An 18,098-nucleotide genomic window follows, 5' to 3' on the forward strand; every position below is an offset into this window, starting at 1 on the left:
TTTTCTAAATAAATAAATAGTACTATAATTCTTAGATCAAAATATAGCAATAACAGTACAAACCCAAATTACATGAATGTTTCAACTCTTGAATTTCATGTCGCAGAACAAGGAAATTGTAACTAATTCTGGTTTTATGCTCTCGAACACTGGTTATATGTTCTCTAAGACGTCTGATTAAAAAATGTGTGGCATGTGTCAATTGCCACTTTTTTTTTAGAATAACAGAGTTGGATGGGACCTTGTAGGTCATCTAATCCATTGCCCTGCCCAAGCAGGAGTCCCTACACCATTTCTGACAGGTGGCAGTCCAGTCTCTTCTTGAAAGACTCCAGTGATGAAGCACCAACAACATCTGAAGGCAGTCTGTTCCATTGGTTGATTGTTCTCACTGTCAGGAAATTTCTCCTTATTTCCAGATTGAATCTCTCCTTGATCAATTTCTATCCGTTATTCCTTGTCTGGCCTTCAGATGCTTTGGAAAATAGGTTGACAGCCCCTCAAATATTGGAACACTGCTATCATGTCTCCCCTGGCCCTTCTCTTCATTAGACTAGCCATGCTCGGTTCCTGTAACCGTTCTTCATATGTTCTAGCCTCCAGTCCCCTAATCATCTTTGTTGCTTTTCTCTGCACTTTTTCTAGAGTCTCAACATCTTTTTTATAGTGTGGAGACCAAAACTGGTTCCAGTATTCTAGGTGTGGTAGAATGGTATTAGTATCTCATGTGATCTTGATTGAATCCCTCTGTTGATGCAACTTAGGATTTCATTGACTTTTTTGGCTGCCGCCGCACATTGTTGGCTCGTATTTAATTGATTGTCCACTAAGACTCCAAGATCCCTCTCATACTTGCTGCTATTAAGCCTGGTTTCACCCAATCTATATATATATATTTGGTTTTTCTTGTCTAAGTGTAAGACTTTACTTTTCTCTACGTTGAATTTCATTTTGGAATTTGATTTTCAATTCTAGATGTTTGCAGATCGGTTTTTTTGACTATCTTTTCCAGTATCTTCCCAGGTATTGATGTTAGGCTGATTGGTCTGTAGTTTCCTGGGTCTGTTTCTTTTTTCCTTTTTTGAAGATGGGAACCACATCAGCTCTTTTCCAATCCTCTAGTAGTTCCCTGGTGCTCCAGGATTTTTGAAAGATATGGTACAATGGTTCTGAGATGACATCTGCCAGCTCCTTCAGGATCGGGTGTAGTCCGTCAGGTCCTTGTGATTTATGTTCATCAAGATCAGACAGGTGTTCTCTTACCATTTTTTTGTTCATTTTAACTTTTATTTCTAGTCTGTCTTTTTCAGTTATGTTTTTGGTGAGTTCGTCTATAATTTCTTGTTGCGTGAAGACTGATGCAAAGAATGAGTTAGTAGTTCTCCTTTCTCTCTGCTGCCTGTTACTTCCTTGCCATCTTCTCTCTTTAGTGGACTGACTGTATATGCTGAAAGAAACTTTTTTTATTATCTTTGATTTTTGTTGCAAGTCTTTGTTCATTCTGAATCTTTGCTTTCCTGACTTCTTCTTTGCAGATTCTGGCTGTCTGCTGATATTCTGCCTTACTTATGTGTCCTCTTTCCATTTTTTTGTACTTGTCCTTTTTGTCTTTATCAGATCTTTGTGCAGCCATGCTGGTTTCATGTTAGATTTCTTGATTTTCTTTTTCAGTGGTATTGTGCTGGATTGGGCTTTTATGATCATATTTTTCAGTTTTGCAAGCTTCTGGAGTTGTTTTCCCCTTTAGAATTTTCATTCAAGGAATCTTTCCCAAGTTCTCTCTGAGTTTGTTAAAATCAGCTCTTTTAAAATCTAAGACTTTGATATCATTATGTTCTTTTGCTTGTGTTTATTAAATTTATTAAATTTCCTTGAAATAACAATTCTTGCTCATTATTCCAAAGGTCACAAAACTAACATTATTTGCTTTTCTTTTTTTACTTCTGCTTGTTAACAAACAACACTATTCTATTGTTACTCCTCCAATCCAAATTCTGCCTAACCCTGTTCTGGACAGTTTCTATTTTCAGATAAAATAAAATGTACAATAAGTCTCTAAAAACAACAGTTAGATTTTCATTGATCAAAATATAGCATTGCTATATGGGCTGATGTACTACAGAATTAAAATTCTGGCTTCATTGGGTCCTTAAGAAAGGATGTTAGCACTTACGAGAAAGAGTTATTTGGAAGTTGAGCATGGCCAATGGGTGACTGAAAAAAAGTGGGAAGGTCCTCCTTTAATCAAGAGTTCCTATGAAAAAAAGGTAATGGAGAAGTATTAGAAATTCTGTTTTATTCTATAGAAATTCTGTTTTGTTCTATAGAAATGGTAGCAGAGGATGGTTACATAGTCAGGCAGATCAAAATAAAGTGTACAATGTTCAGTCACCATGAGCTTTGCTGCTTAATGGGCTTTTTTAACTGTCACAGAAACTCCTCAGAATTTATAGAAATCATAGATTATAACCATAGATGCAAACTAAACACTGCCATCTACTGGCTAAATAATTCTGTAGCTGTTGCAATACAAAATACATTATAACATGTATTCCAACAAGAATATTGTAGAGAAGAGATGGTATTAGGTTATCAATAAGGCTTTGTATATTTGGATTTATTCTTTTAAAACACCTTTATAAGCTTGACTATACTGCCTATTGCAAGGCTAGTCCCTTAAGTGGCACCTACCGGCAAAACAAGCAATTAGAGTTTAGGGTCACTGCAAACCTGAGAGTTACAACATACAGAGACTTCCTGGTTCATCTAGGAAGAAAAACCTCCTCTCCTGCTAAAAGGATTAGTGGCAGCCTGCCCAAAAAGAACTGCTTACTAGGAAGACTATCAACTTAAGAACACTGACTCTGGCAAGGAGATAAAGTTGGGTGCCAGAAAAGCAAAAGAAATACTGAGAGTTGGCAACAAAGTGTTTTTCCCCAACTGTAATTAAATGAGATGTTTCAAACAATGAAATGCTGGTGGATTCTTTCAGAAGGCAGATCTGCATGAAAAGTGTTATGGTAAAGTATGCAAACAAAGCTGTTTTCACTTTTATCTTGTGTGGTTTCTGCTGTTATTCCAGGAAAAAAATCTCAGTGCAACCCCGATGGTCTCCAAGAGCAGGGGTATCAAACACGCAATGTTATGTGATGTGTCGCGACATATCGCAACTTTTTTTCCATTGCTGGCAATGAGGTGGGCGCGGTTTCACCATGACGTATCTGGCCCATGGGCCGGCAGTTTGACATTCCTGTCCTAGAGCTATGCATGCTTGTAAAATTAGTGTCTTTGGAAGAAGTGCTTTAGATCTGTGGCAAGTCAACTATTCATTAAAACATCTACTCATCTTCAGAATTCTGCCGAAAGTATATTTTAAAAGTTGTAGCTTCTTTAAGGGTCACAGTGACTTTAATAATTTCACCCTTTCCAATAGACAAGGTTTTTTCAGGCTCCTCAAAAAGTCTGAAGAAAGAGACATGTTGTGTGCATGTGAGGTCTGAAGCTCTTCCAAATTATTTTCAAAGTGTTTCCAGACCTATTGAGTATTTTGAGTGCATTATGTCATACATTCATTCCAGGCTCCAATTACAAATAAACACAATATACATACTTAATAATATCATAGCTGCAAGTTCTAGATTTTAGAAAAAAATATTTTAGATTTTCAAAACTAGAAATACATCTGCAATTAAAAATGTCTGTGTCTGGTTGATACGGTTGTAGATATCTAATGGACACATATACCTGTTCGTAGGCAATGGTTTGGGAATACTCAAGTTCACCAACCTGAAGTTCCAAGAAGAAGAAACATCTCATCAGGAGACTTGACCCTTATCACCATCTCTGCTTCTCATTTTCCTTTTGTTCTTGGCTAGTTTGTACTTGAACCGCCGAATGGGATCAGTGATACTTCTCAGGGTCACATCCTCGGAGTCTTGAGATAAAAGGAAGCTCCTGTCCACCAAATCAGCTGCTTCTTGCCAGTTCTTGAAGCAAGCTGTGCCTAGCTGTTTGATTTCTTCCACAGCATTGTGGTCAATGACTTCACCATTTGGTTTTAAAACTACCACCACAGGGGGATGAGTCACCGAAAATCTTAATGCCAGCTCCCTAGGAATGTTGCAGAAAGAAAGACTATATTAATGTTTTACAATGATTTATTTATTTGTATAGTTATACTCAGATACAACAATTGGACATTACCAACAACATACACAAGTCCCAAGCATGTGTTGTCAATTTATTAAGAAGAGATTTTGCAACTGCAGTGGGGGGGGGGTAGGCAAGGAAAATCTTTATTAGATATCCTGGTGCTTTCACCTTTTTTTTCTGTTCTGAAAATAAATGAGTTTAGAAAGAGAAAAATGATTAATGCTCTCAGGCTGCTGTGAGTAGAACCTTCTTTAGGTCTCCTCTTCACATTTTCCTTGCCGTCTTCCAAGGTCTCAAAGTTACATTTACCAGACTGTATTTTTAACAAAGTACTCTGATCATTTCCCCAAATTTAGCATGGGTCACCCTTGGATTCTTCCTTAAAGCATTTATCTGTAAACTTCTTTCCCTTTTCCCAATAACAGGTTGGATCTCTTACTTAGCCCTGTGACATCATCATATAATTAATCTTCCCGCTTCCAGCGACAATATAGAGAAGGGAAATGCAAAACATGCCATTATAGTACTATCCATGTCACATAGACTTGACTCTGGGTAATATACAAACATACGAACAGTTCAAAGGTACACAATAGTTTTATATAACAGTTACATAATAAAAAACAATCAAACAAATAAAAATTTAAAAAATCCAACTATTACAGGAAAGCAACAGTCACGTGACCTCATACAACCACCTTGCAAGCTCTCCATGGGATCTAAAAAAAATGTTTCATGGGCCTTCTGGGAGGTTAACAGAGATGGGACTAACCTCACCTCTGGCTATATTATTCCTCTGGAGGGGATAACATTCCTGAGGGCAGGGGCCACAACATTCTGTGCCAGCTGAAGTTTCTAGATGTTCTTCAAGGCCAGCCCCATGTAAAGAGCATTACAGTAATCCATTCTGGAGGTGACTAGGGTATGAGTGATAGTGAGTAGAGCCTAACAATCTACGAAGTGGTGCAACTGGCACACATCAGAAAGCTGTGCAAAGGCCCTCTTAGCCATGACTACCACCTACTCCTCAAACAGGAGTGATGTATCTAGGATACCCAGACTAGCGGGCCTGTCTGGATAGTGCTATCGTATCCAGTACCACAAATGGTAAAATTCCAGAACCAGAAGATGTATATGCTCTTCAATATACATCATCAAAGGGTGTTCAGAGGTGAAGAAGCCACAGTCAGTGAAGTACCCTAACAAATTTCAGATCTTGAGACCCTAATAATAAAAAGACAGTATGATGAAATTCACTTGAAACTGACATCCCATTCTGCTGGTTCTATGGAAATGGCCGTTGCTTATTCCTGAACATTTATCTGAGCTGAGTTCAATTCAGTGACATCCAAGAGAATGGTCATGGCCCTGGGACTATTAGATGCGTGTATTTCCTGATTGGTTAAGACTTCCCAAGAAGTCACATTCAGTTGGGCCGAAATAGTTTTGAATGCTTCCTTGTGGGAGAGGGAGAGTCCACCTGCTTTTCGTGGTTCTCCTTCCTCTGAAGATGGTGCCAGTTGTTGGGTGTGGGAGATTCCATTTCTAGGTTTATGCTTCTTGGTGTGAGGTCTTTCCTCCTATTTAACATGGAAACTAATATTAGGTCATCTTTCAACCCAGTGTTTAAAAAAATGACATTTATCTCTGCTCTGGGCCATCCAAATGATGTTGCAAGGTGCTTTCTCAGTACTTGGAGGCTGTAATAGGCCTGGATTGGGAAGAACCAACTTCAGCTGAACGCTGATAAGATTCATGGCTGTGGGCTTTAATGTCCTAAGTATTTTGCGATTTTGATCATTAACTTTGAATGAGGTAACACCACCCCAGGCAGAATTGGTATATAATCTGTGAATTGTATTGAATTCATAACTCCTGCCTGAGGTGCAATGGTGGCATTATCTAGGCCACCTTTCACAATTACATCTTGTGAGCCAATTGTACCCATTTCTAGATTGGGAGCCACTGCTCATGGTAACTCATGCCTTGGTCACCTTCCAACTGAATTATTGTAATATGCTCTACATGGGGCTATTACTAAAGAGTATTTTCAAGCTTCAATTGATCCAGAATGCAGTATTACTTGCAGTATTGGGCACCCCATAACATAACATTGCTGCTACATGAGCTGCACTGGCTTCCATTGGGCTTCTGGGTACAATTCAAGGTGCTGGTTATCACCCTTAAACTCTGCTTGGAATGGGGCCAGATTACACTTTACAATGCCTTGGTAAGGCCATACTTGGAATACTGCATCCAGTTTTGGTCACTATGATGTAAAAAAGATGTTGAGACTCTAGAACAGGGGTGTCAACTGCCGGCCCATGGGCCAGACACATCACGTGGAAGCCGCGCCCACCCCATTGCCAGCAATGGCAAAAACAGTCCCGATACGTTGCGCAACATCATGTGATGTCACGAGTTTGACATGTCTGCTCTAGAAAGAGTACAGAGAAGAGCAACAAAGATGATCAGGGGACTGGAGGCTAAAACATATAAGGAACGGTTAATGGAATTGGGTATGTCTAGTTTAATGAAGAGAAGGACGAGGGAAGACATGATAGCAGTATTCCAATATCTCAGAGGCTGCCATAAAGAAGAGGGAGCCAAGCTATTCTCCAAAGCGCCTGAAGGCAGGACAAGAAGCAACAGATGGAAACTAATTAAGGAGAGAAGCAACCTAGAACTAAGGAGAAACTTCCTGACAGTGAGAACAATTAACCAGTGGAACAACCTGCCTCCAGAAGTGGTGAATGCTCAAATACTGGAAGTTTTAAAGAAGAGACTGGACAGCCATTTGTCTGAAATGGTATAGGGTTTCCTGCCTGAGTAGGGGGTTGGACTAGATGACCTCCAAGGACCCTTCCAACTATTATTATTATTATTATTATTATTATCATCAAGATCACCTATCCTTGATGGCTTCTCATCATCCCATTAAATCAAGCAGAATGGACATGCTCTGGATACTATCAGCAGAATAGAGCAACCTGATTGGCAATACAAGAAGTGTACCAATTCTGTCACAGTGCCTGTCCTGTGGGACAGCCTCCCTTTCCCTAACTATAGATAGCCTTGACCCTGCTGGCCTTCCAGAATTGAATCTTTCCCCAGGCACAGGGACTGGGAAGTTTGTGGAGTTCTGATGTGGATGTTGTTTATCTGAAAAGCTGATAATGTGATTTTTTTAGGGGCTTTAACCCAGTTTCTTTAATGGATCTGTATGGTTGGTTTTTATATCTGTTTGCCACCGTAAGAAGGTACTATAGATAGAAATAAGCTCAGAGTTGTTGGTGAAGAAACTCATTAAGCAACCTTTTGAAGCAACCCTATTCTGGATCCTGGCTATAATGATACATAAGGACAAGATGTCCTATCTCTCTAGCTGCTGCTCCTTTGTTACACAATGTTGCTCAGCTGGAGCCTAGCTGTTGCTTAATCAAGAGCTTCATGCTGGATCTCTGTAACTGCTAATCTGGAAGTTTTACTTTCACTCTCTTGCTAAAGCAGGATTTAAGCCATACAGCAGGACTCTGTGCTTTTCTGGACCATAATATAATACAGGTAATTCCCATTAGTGTCTGTTTGAAGTTACGTGACAAGCACCCTCTAGTGGTTATGAGACACTCCCAAAATTACGAATGGTGCAGCACCATGGCAATTGTTCGCCCTTATGAATGGTTGCAACATTCACCCTATTTCCCCCCCCCACTCCCCACGATTGCTTCCCCCTCACTTCCTGCCACGCTGGACTCACTTATCTTGCAAAGATCTGTCTCCTCTCTGCTGTGGTTTCTTTCCCTTTGAAATGCTTCTCATGCCCGACAGTGGAAGTTTCTGGGGTCCGTGTTCTCGCACAAGTTCAAACACCCATTCTCTGTAAAAGAGCTCATGCCCCCCCCCGGAAGCTTCCATTCTTTTGGGGGGAGAAGTGTTTGCTTCATTTGCATGCCTATGGGGCAAAGCATGGCATCGGAGTTGCTCAGAAAGGAAGGGAGGGGGAAACATAAGGTATCTTAGTGGGTTGGGGAGGCCTTCAGGGCCTGTTCCTCACTAGCCCCCCCCCATGGCCTTTCCCACCCTGAGATACCTCATGTGCACTTAACGAGTAGCACATTCCTCCAGCAAAAAGAACTGACAGGAGCAGGCCAAGCCTTATCTTATCCACTAATTTAGGTACATACTGTAATATATTTTATATCCCACTTTTATTATTTTACAAATAACTCAGGGCAATGAACATACCAAATATTCCTTCTTCCTCCTATTTTCTCCACAGCAACCCTGTGAGGTGGGTGTCAAGCCCTCCAGGCTCGACATAGACAGGTGGGGGGGGAGGGCAAGGATGGCGCGCAGGGCAGAAGACGCCAATGGCAGCCAGCGCCGGCGAAACCACCTGAGTCCAGTCGTCAGCAAGCTTGGCCGCCAAACAGCTGACAGCCGGCTGCATCCCAGCTGCAAGCGTTCTTTGGGCCTCGGAGCAGCTGAGAGCTCTGGCGGCATTCCTTGGGACATTTGCCATCCGGGCTACAGGCAGAGCTAATGCCCTGTAGCTGGCTGGGCCAAACATAAGGTCTGGAGATGGCTGAGTCTGGAGCTGAGTGGGATAGGGCTGTGCAGCCCGGGACGAAGGAGCTTTTGGGCATTGCCAGTAGCCTTTTAAGGGACGCATGGCCGGATGCTGGCTAGAGGGGGGGCAGGGTTTATTGCCTGTATGTATAAACAGCGCTGGGAGGCAGTTGCTCCCAGTGCGGACTTTGAAAGCACTGTTTGTTTGACCTGCATGCCGAAGATTCCTCTTAGTAGAACGACACCACTCATCGACTCTGAGTCTTTATTGCCAGAGGCGAGTTAGGATCTTGGACAGAAAGTCCGTGCTCTAAAACTACCCCTTTATCCTCTGTTTCCCTCTCCCTGTGTCTGCACCCAGGACTTACTGTAGGCAAGCAGTTTGGCTTGTTTGAGTTGAGGGTATGGCTGAGGGTACCCAGGAGGTAGTGCCTACAGGGGCGGAAGCAGCTCCACCTGGAGTCCCAGAGCTAGCCCCTCAGGATGCTGATCAACCAGTAGTGCATCCAAAAGTGGTGGAAGTGCGGCCAATGGAACGGGCAGGGGACACCCTGGGTAGCCAGGGGTCCATCACAGGAAGGGATGGCTCCTCCGGGGAGTGGTGGCATAGCCCAGCTGCCACTGGCCTGGCAACCAGCTAGCCATTTACACCAGGAAAAGAGAGCCAGCAATCATGCCAATGGAGGGAGAGACATGTTACCGAAGATGAGGAGGACTGGAGTTACTCCACGGCTCCCAGCCAGACGACAATGGATATCTTACGGGAGTACTTCAGAGAAGCAGGCTACCAGGACTCCTCCCCATGGCCAAGATGGGACCAGAGTACGGAGGCAACATCATGGCTACAGACCGGTCCCTCATCACTCCAGTTGGGTCCAGGCCGCTTCCAGTTGGCCAGCCCAAAATTGAAGCTGGACGTGAGCCACAGAAGTAACACGCAACAGGAGAAGGGTGCATACTTGCTGGTGGATAGGCCACGGGCTGGAGGGACAGGTAGGCCACTGTCTATCGCATTGGGGCCTCCTCCTAGAAGGTCAGGTCTGGGGTTGGGCTCTCAACCAGGAGGGGAGCAGACTCTATGACACTGGCTCCTCAGCCTATGGTGGATCCCACGCATGATCCAGGGAGGGGTATGGGTCCCTGGGCTCAGGGACTGGTCTGGGGTCCTCCACCCCTCCAGATTACATTTGATGGAAACTCAGACCGGTTGGCATTATTCCTGAGTCAAACAATCGGTCACTTGGATCATTATGGCTACCTTTATCCATCCCAGTGGGCTATGATAGGAGCAGTCACAGCAGCCCTGCAGAGGGAGGCTGTGGAGTGGGTGGCTGACCTGCATAGCGACCACGCCCGGGAGCTAACCAACATTGGGTCATTTCTGGGTGCGCTGCAGGCCCGTTTTGAAGACGTGTCCAGGGTGCAGCATGCGGAAGGAGAGCTATTAGCAATCAAACAATGGGGCAGGCAACTGAGTCCGGGACTTTAGACGAGTAGCTAGCAAGCTGTGCACATGGCCAGAACGCCTGTTAGTCCACCAATTTTGGGCAGGCCTGGACCGGGAGCTACGACAGGTGTGTGTATACTGCGGGATCCCAAGCAGGCTGCAGGAGTGGTTCCGCAAAGTACTGGACCTAGACATGGGTCTTCAGGAATTCCGGCCTGGGGGGTGAGGGGCCTGGGGGTCCATGTAAAGCCATGGAAAGACCAAGGGCTCCAGGGCCAGGACCAAGCCAACCCACAGGGACACCTCGCCCAGTGTTCAGGTGCTTCTGCTGTAACCAGCTGGGACATCACACTGCAGAATGTCCCAGTCCAGCAGTCCAAGGAAAACCAGAGTCCCCTGTGAAAATCACCCCCAAGAAGACCCCAGAAAAATCAAGGGCTGTACAACAGGCTGAGGGGTCCGTTCCTCGTGGAGAGCAGTCTAAGACGGAAGACGTGACCGCCTTGACAGGACACCAACTGGTCATTTTCGAAGATGACACTGAGGACACAGAAGACCCAATAGTGAGTGAGCCTATCCACCCATTCACCATTTCCATTACGCTGGTTAGTCCACAGTCAGGGTGTTGGGGTACGTATGATGCCCTCATTGACACAGGGTGTTCCCGGTGCTTAATCAGTGAGGGGGTGGTGAAAACAGTAGGAATTAGGGTAAAGGCCTTGTTCAAACCAGTAAGGTTCGGGCAAGTGGATGGGTCTCTGTTGGGAGGGGCTCCGCCACGTTCATCACAGAACCAGTACGGATAGAGATGGGAGAGCATTGGTAGGTCATACATTTCATCGTAATCCCCTCAATGATGGAGGCCATGATATTGGGTCTAGCGTGGTTAGACAAGTGGGGCCCGACGATCTGGTGGGAGGAGGGTTATTGGAAAGTCCGGATAGGGGTTGGTCCCCGGCCTCCATCACATGAGCGGGTCCAAGGAGGCAAAGAGATCCAGGAAGGGGGTGGAGGAGAGCAAGTCGCCTTTCCACCAGAGTACGCTGAGGTGTTCAGTGAGCGGGAGAGCGAGGTCTTGCCTCCTCATTGTTCTACTGATTGTGCCATCGATATCATGCTGGGTGCCAAACTCCCCAAACCTTGGATATACGCCATGACACCCAAAGAGATGGCTGAGCTAAGGCAGTACATTGACAAAAATCTGGCAAGGGGGTTTATCCAACCCGCCTGATCATGGGTTGTGGCCCCAGTATTGTTCAAAGAGAAAAAGGACGGCACTCTCTGCCTCTGTGTGGATTTCAGAGGTCTCAATGGGGTATGTGTGGAAAACCTATACCCCCTACCACTCATGAAGGACCTGTTAGCCCACCTAGCAAAGGGTAAAATCTTTACCAAGTTCGATCTGCAGGAGGCATATTATAGGGTATGAGTAAAAAGAGGGGATGAATGGAAAACCGCATTCAACAGTCCTCTGGAGAGTTACCAATATCGGGTAATGCCCTTTGGGTTACAGGGGGCCCCTGCGGTATTTATGCACCTGATTAATGAAGTTCTGCATGAGTATTTATATCAGGGGGTCCTTGTGTACCTAGATGTCATCTTCATATACTCCGAGAACAGGACAGACCACATTAGGTTGGTAAGGCAGGTTTTGGAGAAACTTCTGCGAGTACAATTGTATGTCAAACTGTCTAAGTGTGCATTCCATCAAACCCAGTTAGACTACCTTGGGTATCGGATCTCGGGGGAGGGCATAGAGATGGACCCAGCTAAGGTTCAGGCTGTGCTTGAATGGCAAGCCCCACAAACACGACGCCAATTGCAAAGTTTCCTCGGCTTTGCGAATTTCTATTGCCAGTTTATCCCCTTGTTCGCTATGGTGGCTTTATCCTTAACAGACCTGCTCCGTACCAGACACTTGGTGAGTAAGCCACGGCCTACCCAATTATTGCCATGGTCACTCGCTTGCCAAAAAGCCTTTGAAACCCTGAAAGGTTTGTTTTTGAGGGAGCTGGTCTTATGACATCCAGACTTGGAGAAAGAGTTTATGGTGCAGGCAGAAGCCAGTGATATGGCGGTGGGGGCGGTTCTGCTTCAGAAAAACAATCAGGGTCCTGCAGCCTTGTGTGTTTACATTGTGTAAGTTAACTACTACTGGGCGATATGGGAAAAGGAGGCATTTGCTGTAAAGTGGGCGTTAACCACATGGTGCAATTTCCTGGAGGGGGCCAAGGAACCATTCGAGGTGTGTGGACTGATCATAAAAACCTTGAGGCCCTACAAACACCTTGCTGCCTTGCTCTGAAACATATGAGATGGGCACAGTATTTCCAGAGGTTTCGGTTTCAGTTGAAATACGTGCCTGGTGGGAGGAACTTTTTGGCAGATGCATTATCCCAGATGCCGCAATACAACAGCAAGAGGGAGGAGGTGGTGCAGGCCATGATACCCCCCCCTTGTGGCATCCAGCCGAAAGAGTAACCACGCTCAGACCAGCAGAGGACTTGGTGCAGGAATTGCAGAGCGCAACTGTGAGAGATCCCTGGTTGGTGAGCCATCTGGCCGTATTAACCAAGAGGGGGGGTTTGGCATGGAAGGGCGATAAGGTCTACGTGCCAGGAAAGGCACGGACGAAGGTACTCCACTGAAGCCATGATGTTAAGCAGGCTGGTCACTTTGGCTTCCTGCAACCATTGCATTTACTCAGACACCAATTCTGGTGGCCAGGGATGAAGGCAGATGTGGAAACCTATGTACGGGAATGTCCCATTTGTGCTGCCATAAAACCCCGTGTAGGAAAACTGCCTGGCCTATTACAACAGGTCTCCAACCTGACCCGGCCTTGGGAAGATAGCAATGGACTTTATTGTAGAACTACCAGATAGTCGTGGAAATACGGTAATATGGACAGTAATAGACCTTTTTTCAAAACAAGCACATTTCATCCCATGCAAGGGTTTACCATCTGTTCAATGGTTGACTAAACTGTTCATAACACATGTGTACCGGCTGCATGGGATGCCCAGACGTATAATATCTGACTGGGGTGTACAGTTTACTGCCCGATTCTGGCGGGAGTTCATCCACTCGATCGGTTCGTCACAGGGCCTGAGTTCCGCGTTCCACCCCAGTACCAATGGAGCGGCTGAATGAGCCAACACGATGGTGGAACGGTATCTGAGGTGCTATATTGATTATCAACAGACGAACTGGGCAGATCTCCTACCGTTCACCGAGGTGACATACAACAACACGGTCCACAGCAGTACCGGCTTCACCCCCTTTCGGGTGGTGCACAGAGTGGAATTTGTACTGATTCCGGAATGCCTGCAGGAAGACCCCTCGCCTTGTCCTCTGCAGGAGTGGATGCCTCGGATTCGAGAAGTGTGGGACTCGGTCAAGAGTCAAACAACCAAACAGCTGACAGGCAGCCGCATCCCAGCTGCGAGCACCGGCGGCGTTTTTCCAGGCCGCGGAGCAGCTGAGAGCTCCAGTGACATTCCTTGGGCCACAGAGCAGCTGAGAGCTCCGGCGGTGTTCCTCTGGACATTTGCCATCCGGGGTACAGACAGAGCTAATGCCCTGTAGTTGGCTGGGCCGAAGATAAGGTCTGCAGCTGTATGAGTCTGGGTGGGACGGGGGCCATGCAGCCCGGGTGGGACGGGGCCATGCAGCCCGGGACGAAGAGGTTGCTTGCTGTTGCCAGTAGCCTTTTAAGGGATGCATGGCCGGATGCTGGCTAGGGGGTGTGTGTTTTATTGCCTGTGTGTATAAACAGCGCTGGGAGGCAGTTGCTCCCAGTGCGGACTTTGAAAGCACTGTTTGTTTGACCTGCATGCCGAAGATTCCTCTTAGTAGAACGACACCACCTGTGAACTGATTGACTCTGAGTCTTTATTGCCAGTGGTGAGTTAGGATCTTGGACAGTGGATTGTGCTGAAAGAAAATGACTGGCCCCAAATCACCCAGCCTGCTTTCATGCCTAAAGCAGGACTAGAACTCAAAGTGTCTTGTTCTGTAGGCCAGGCACTTTAACCACTAGACCCACTTCTGGAAAGTAGTTACTAAAGTTGTTTTAAAAGATGGGTGGTACATTAAACCATGAAAGCAATATTTAGCATCATCAAACAATAAATACAAGCTACAAGTGTGTAAAATTAAATAGCTTTCTAAAAATATTAAGGAAAGCTAAATGGATACGGGTACTCTCCAGTTCTTATGGACAACAATTTATTTATTTAGTTAGTTAGTTAAGTACAGATAGTCCTCGATTTACAACCATTCATTTAGTGACCATTCGAGGTTATAGCAGCTGTGAAAAAAGTGACATGACTAGTTTTCACACTAGTATGAAATATACGTCTACATTGTGCTCAGCAACACTTTTGTGGCTTTCAGCACAAGGAACATAGATGAGAATGATAAGTAAACATAAATGGTTAATTCATCATGATGTACCACGATGCCAAGGAAATTGCAAAACAAAATCAAGAGAAGATTTGATAACAGAAGGATAAAGTTGCGAATGGTTTTCTTAAGGTACAATTATCAGTAAGATTGAATTTGAAATAGAATCATGTGCTAAGGATGAACATATTACTGGTAAAATGTATATTTTTTTTGTTAAAATATGAAACAGAAGAATAAGTGAAAGAATGTATGATAAAATGGACTTAAACATTGGCTATAATATATAAATGATCAATGGAAAATAAGTGATTCAGAGGATTTAAATTTACATCATGTACTAGCCTTAAAAAGATTTTTTTAATAAAATGATGTCTCATTGGTATTTGTCACCAGGGAAATGTTCTTAATGTATTAACGGTATTTTGAATCTTTGCTGGAAATATGAACAATATAGAATTTTATCACATTTGGTGGATATGTAAACAAGCCAGAAAATATGGATATAAATGCATACATTAAGTAAGATTTTAAAGATTAAAATAGCATTAAAATCAGAAGGTATTCTTTTGGGACTAATGGACAGGCAACTAGAAACCTTGTTTTTATATATGACAAATGCAGCAAGACTATTATATGCACAAAGTTTTAGACTACCAACAATGGACGAATGGTTGGTGAAAATGATGGAATTTGCAGAGATGGCTACTTTAATTTTCTTGATCAGAGAAAAGATAATATCTATATTTATGACTGACTGGAAACCTTCTCTAGACTTTTTGCGTGAAACAGGAAAAAATGTATTTATGGCTTAGTTTATGTAAGTTAAATTGTAGAATTGTAAAAGAGAAAAAAATGCAATTCATCTAAAGCAGATTCACATCACAATTTGTTGACTGACAAATGATTGATAATTATAACATGTATATTATAGATTATAAAGGCTGAATCAAGGCCAAACAAACCCACATTGTGGCTTAATATGTCTGTGAGCCCAGCCTCAGTTCTAGCGTTTTCTTAACTAAATTCTCAGATCCTTACTTTTTGAACTCATCCTGGAAAGGTAAAAACAGCCACCGCCTTGGCATTTTCTTCAGAAACTTGTTTTGCTTTTCCTCTGTTTTGTCCAGCGACACATAGACGAGAACTAGTTGAGATGCTCGCTCCACATAAAACTCGTCTGTGAGTTTCACAAAAAAATCTTTCAGGATGGGCGCAAACTCTTGGCATCGAGGACATTCACCAGAGCCAAAATAGAGGAGCATGACTTTGTTCTCTAATTTTCGGGTGAGCTCCCGTTCCAACTCCAGCTCATCATTGTCCTTGTTGTTCACAACAAGGCTCTTGTGGAAAAAAAGGGCAGCCATGGCCACAAGGGGGCCTCTACATTTAAACTAGAACCATTTTTAGGCTCTGCCCCAGGTTAGCACTGAAAAGAAAAAAAAAGGGAAGACAACATTTGTCAATTGTTTTCCTCATCATTTATTTAGCAACTTACTGTATAACCTGCACTAAAGGCTCAGGAAGCACGAAAACCAATACTGTACACTAATCAGTGACATGCCCTATCACTGTCAACAGGTTTAATTGTCTCTGTTGGGTGGGATGGGGACACAAAACAGCAGCCAGCCCCACTGCACAGGAAGGCAGCCTTTTTAAAAACGCTGCTTTATGTTAAAACATTGTCGGATCAGAAAGAAAGAAACAAGGCATCCTAGAAGAAAAAAATAGCTCAACCTCTCCTGCTCCGCTAATTTTCTACTTGTTCAATGGTTAAAAACAAGCATGATAATTTGGCAATCTGCTGTTTCATTCAGCTAGAGAAATAGAGGGGGTTCATTTCTCCAAAATTTAATCCCAAAAGAAAATACAGTGAAAAGGACATTAAAACCCAGATTCAAATCTCAGCCCAGCTCAATGCAGGTCTCTCTTTCTTGTTGTCCTAGCCTAGCACTAACAAAAAATTAAAATGGTTGGGCCAGGAAAAGCAAATCATTATAAATGTCTCTATTAAAAGCTATTGTATGAGAGTAACTACTAGAGAGAATGGTTTGGCTGGTACTACAGTATACAGGCAGGCTATTGAAAATATTAGGTCTTGAGAATAGGAGAAATAAATATCTACATCTTTAAATAGATTATATTTATTAAACATGCCAGGTGTAATGACATTCCTAGGCAAAGATGGGGACTTTGCTGTCTCTGCAAAAATTAACAAGGCATTCCTGCTTTAGTTCAGTTTGATTTCGTCTCACCTCAAAGCCACCTCATTGTTGGGAAGGTAGTAAGCGATATTTTCAGGTCTTCAGACCACTGGAAAGGTCCTTCACAGTCTAAAAGGCAGTACTTTGTTCCCATATTTTAATTCACGGCTGATGCTAATAACCTATCTTACTGAATCTACCTCCCTACCTATTAATAGACAAAACAGCCAATACTTTAATCTTCTTACAGTAGCTATTTGGAAAGAATATGACCAATGAATTTGCTTGTCACTTTATCATGCTAACAGATTATGGCCCAATGAATCATATCATTAGATCTTCATTAATACTTTTATTCTTAACACTGGCAAACCTATTGCACAATTGAATCAATTGATCATTTTAAAACATTAAATTCTGTCCTCTTTATAAAAAGCAATTAGCATTCATTAAGGGCTGTTTTTAAAAATGTTAGCAATCTAAAATCAGCTAAGAAATGAAATAGCATATAAAACTGCAAAATAAAAAAGGCTCTGTCAGATTTCACATACGCAGCTTATATTTGTGATCCCTGATAATAATAAAAAATGATGTTTTGACAAATCCAAAAGACCATCAAAAAGAAAAGGAAATGCTCCTATCCCACTAGGCAGAATAACTGAGAGAAGAATCTGGAGTGCGGTAGTTTAATATTAATTATATGTATTATGTAACTTGCCTAGAGAGTTGTAATTGTGATTGAAGCAGCAGATAAACTTAAATAAGCAAAGAAACAAATATTTCTCTTTCTAATCAATTTACTTTATGTATAAGATACCTAAAATAACCTTTAATTATTATTTTAATAGAGAGGCTCATAAGCAAGAAAACAGGTATCTAGATTGCAAGCCCACCAAAGGCCTTTAATCTGACTGCTGACTGTGATATAACATTTTAATTGCATAATTTTGTAGGATTGACCTTGATGGAAGTAATATAAGATACATAATGCAATATGTGTTTGCTATTCAAGAGTGTCCATGGCAGTAAGGTGGGGAGAATGAGGGGCACAGCATCATGTTCCCATCCTTTCCTCTTTGCATATGTGTTCAATGGCAATGGTGAGACCTGGGTCGTGTGTTATACCTGCCAAATTTTGACCCCTGATGCAGACGTTGTTCTCTGTATCTAACATAAAAAGAGGCAAAGACAAAGTTCAAATATTGTGCTATGCCACATTATGGGTTTGGCTTAGCATGTTATGTGAATCTAGCTATTGTGATTTGTTCAACATCTTGGTGAAACTTTGTTCATTTAATAAATGATATTTATTTATCAAA

At 43.1% G+C, this 18,098-nt stretch overlaps 1 protein-coding gene across 1 annotated transcript; it reads right to left on the reverse strand.

Moving 5' to 3' along the window:
• Positions 1–1,694: 1,694 nt before the first annotated feature.
• On the reverse strand, positions 1,695–16,974 carry NXNL1 (nucleoredoxin like 1). Its single transcript, XM_039350382.1, has 4 exons — positions 16,831–16,974; positions 15,617–16,004; positions 3,787–4,110; positions 1,695–2,254 (listed from the first exon to the last, which is right to left on the reverse strand). The coding sequence occupies exons 2-3, from the start codon at positions 15,940–15,942 to the stop codon at positions 3,816–3,818; spliced, it is 621 nt and encodes a 206-aa protein (XP_039206316.1). The 5' UTR covers positions 15,943–16,004; positions 16,831–16,974; the 3' UTR covers positions 1,695–2,254; positions 3,787–3,815.
• Between the last annotated feature and the right edge of the window lie 1,124 nt (positions 16,975–18,098).

Source organism: Crotalus tigris, unplaced genomic scaffold (assembly GCF_016545835.1).
Source record: "Crotalus tigris isolate CLP2741 ecotype Arizona unplaced genomic scaffold, ASM1654583v1 scf7180000018323.1251302, whole genome shotgun sequence".
Taxonomy (NCBI): domain Eukaryota; kingdom Metazoa; phylum Chordata; class Lepidosauria; order Squamata; family Viperidae; genus Crotalus; species Crotalus tigris.

Bases quoted from the DNA above. Each gene is read 5' to 3' on its own strand.
- NXNL1 (XM_039350382.1), bottom strand. From the start codon at position 15,942: ATGGCTGCCCTTTTTTTCCACAAGAGCCTTGTTGTGAACAACAAGGAC. The intron at 4,111-15,616 runs GTAAGGATCTGA...CAACATTCCTAG, and splicing joins TTCCAGGATGAGTTCAAAAA to GGAGCTGGCATTAAGATTTT.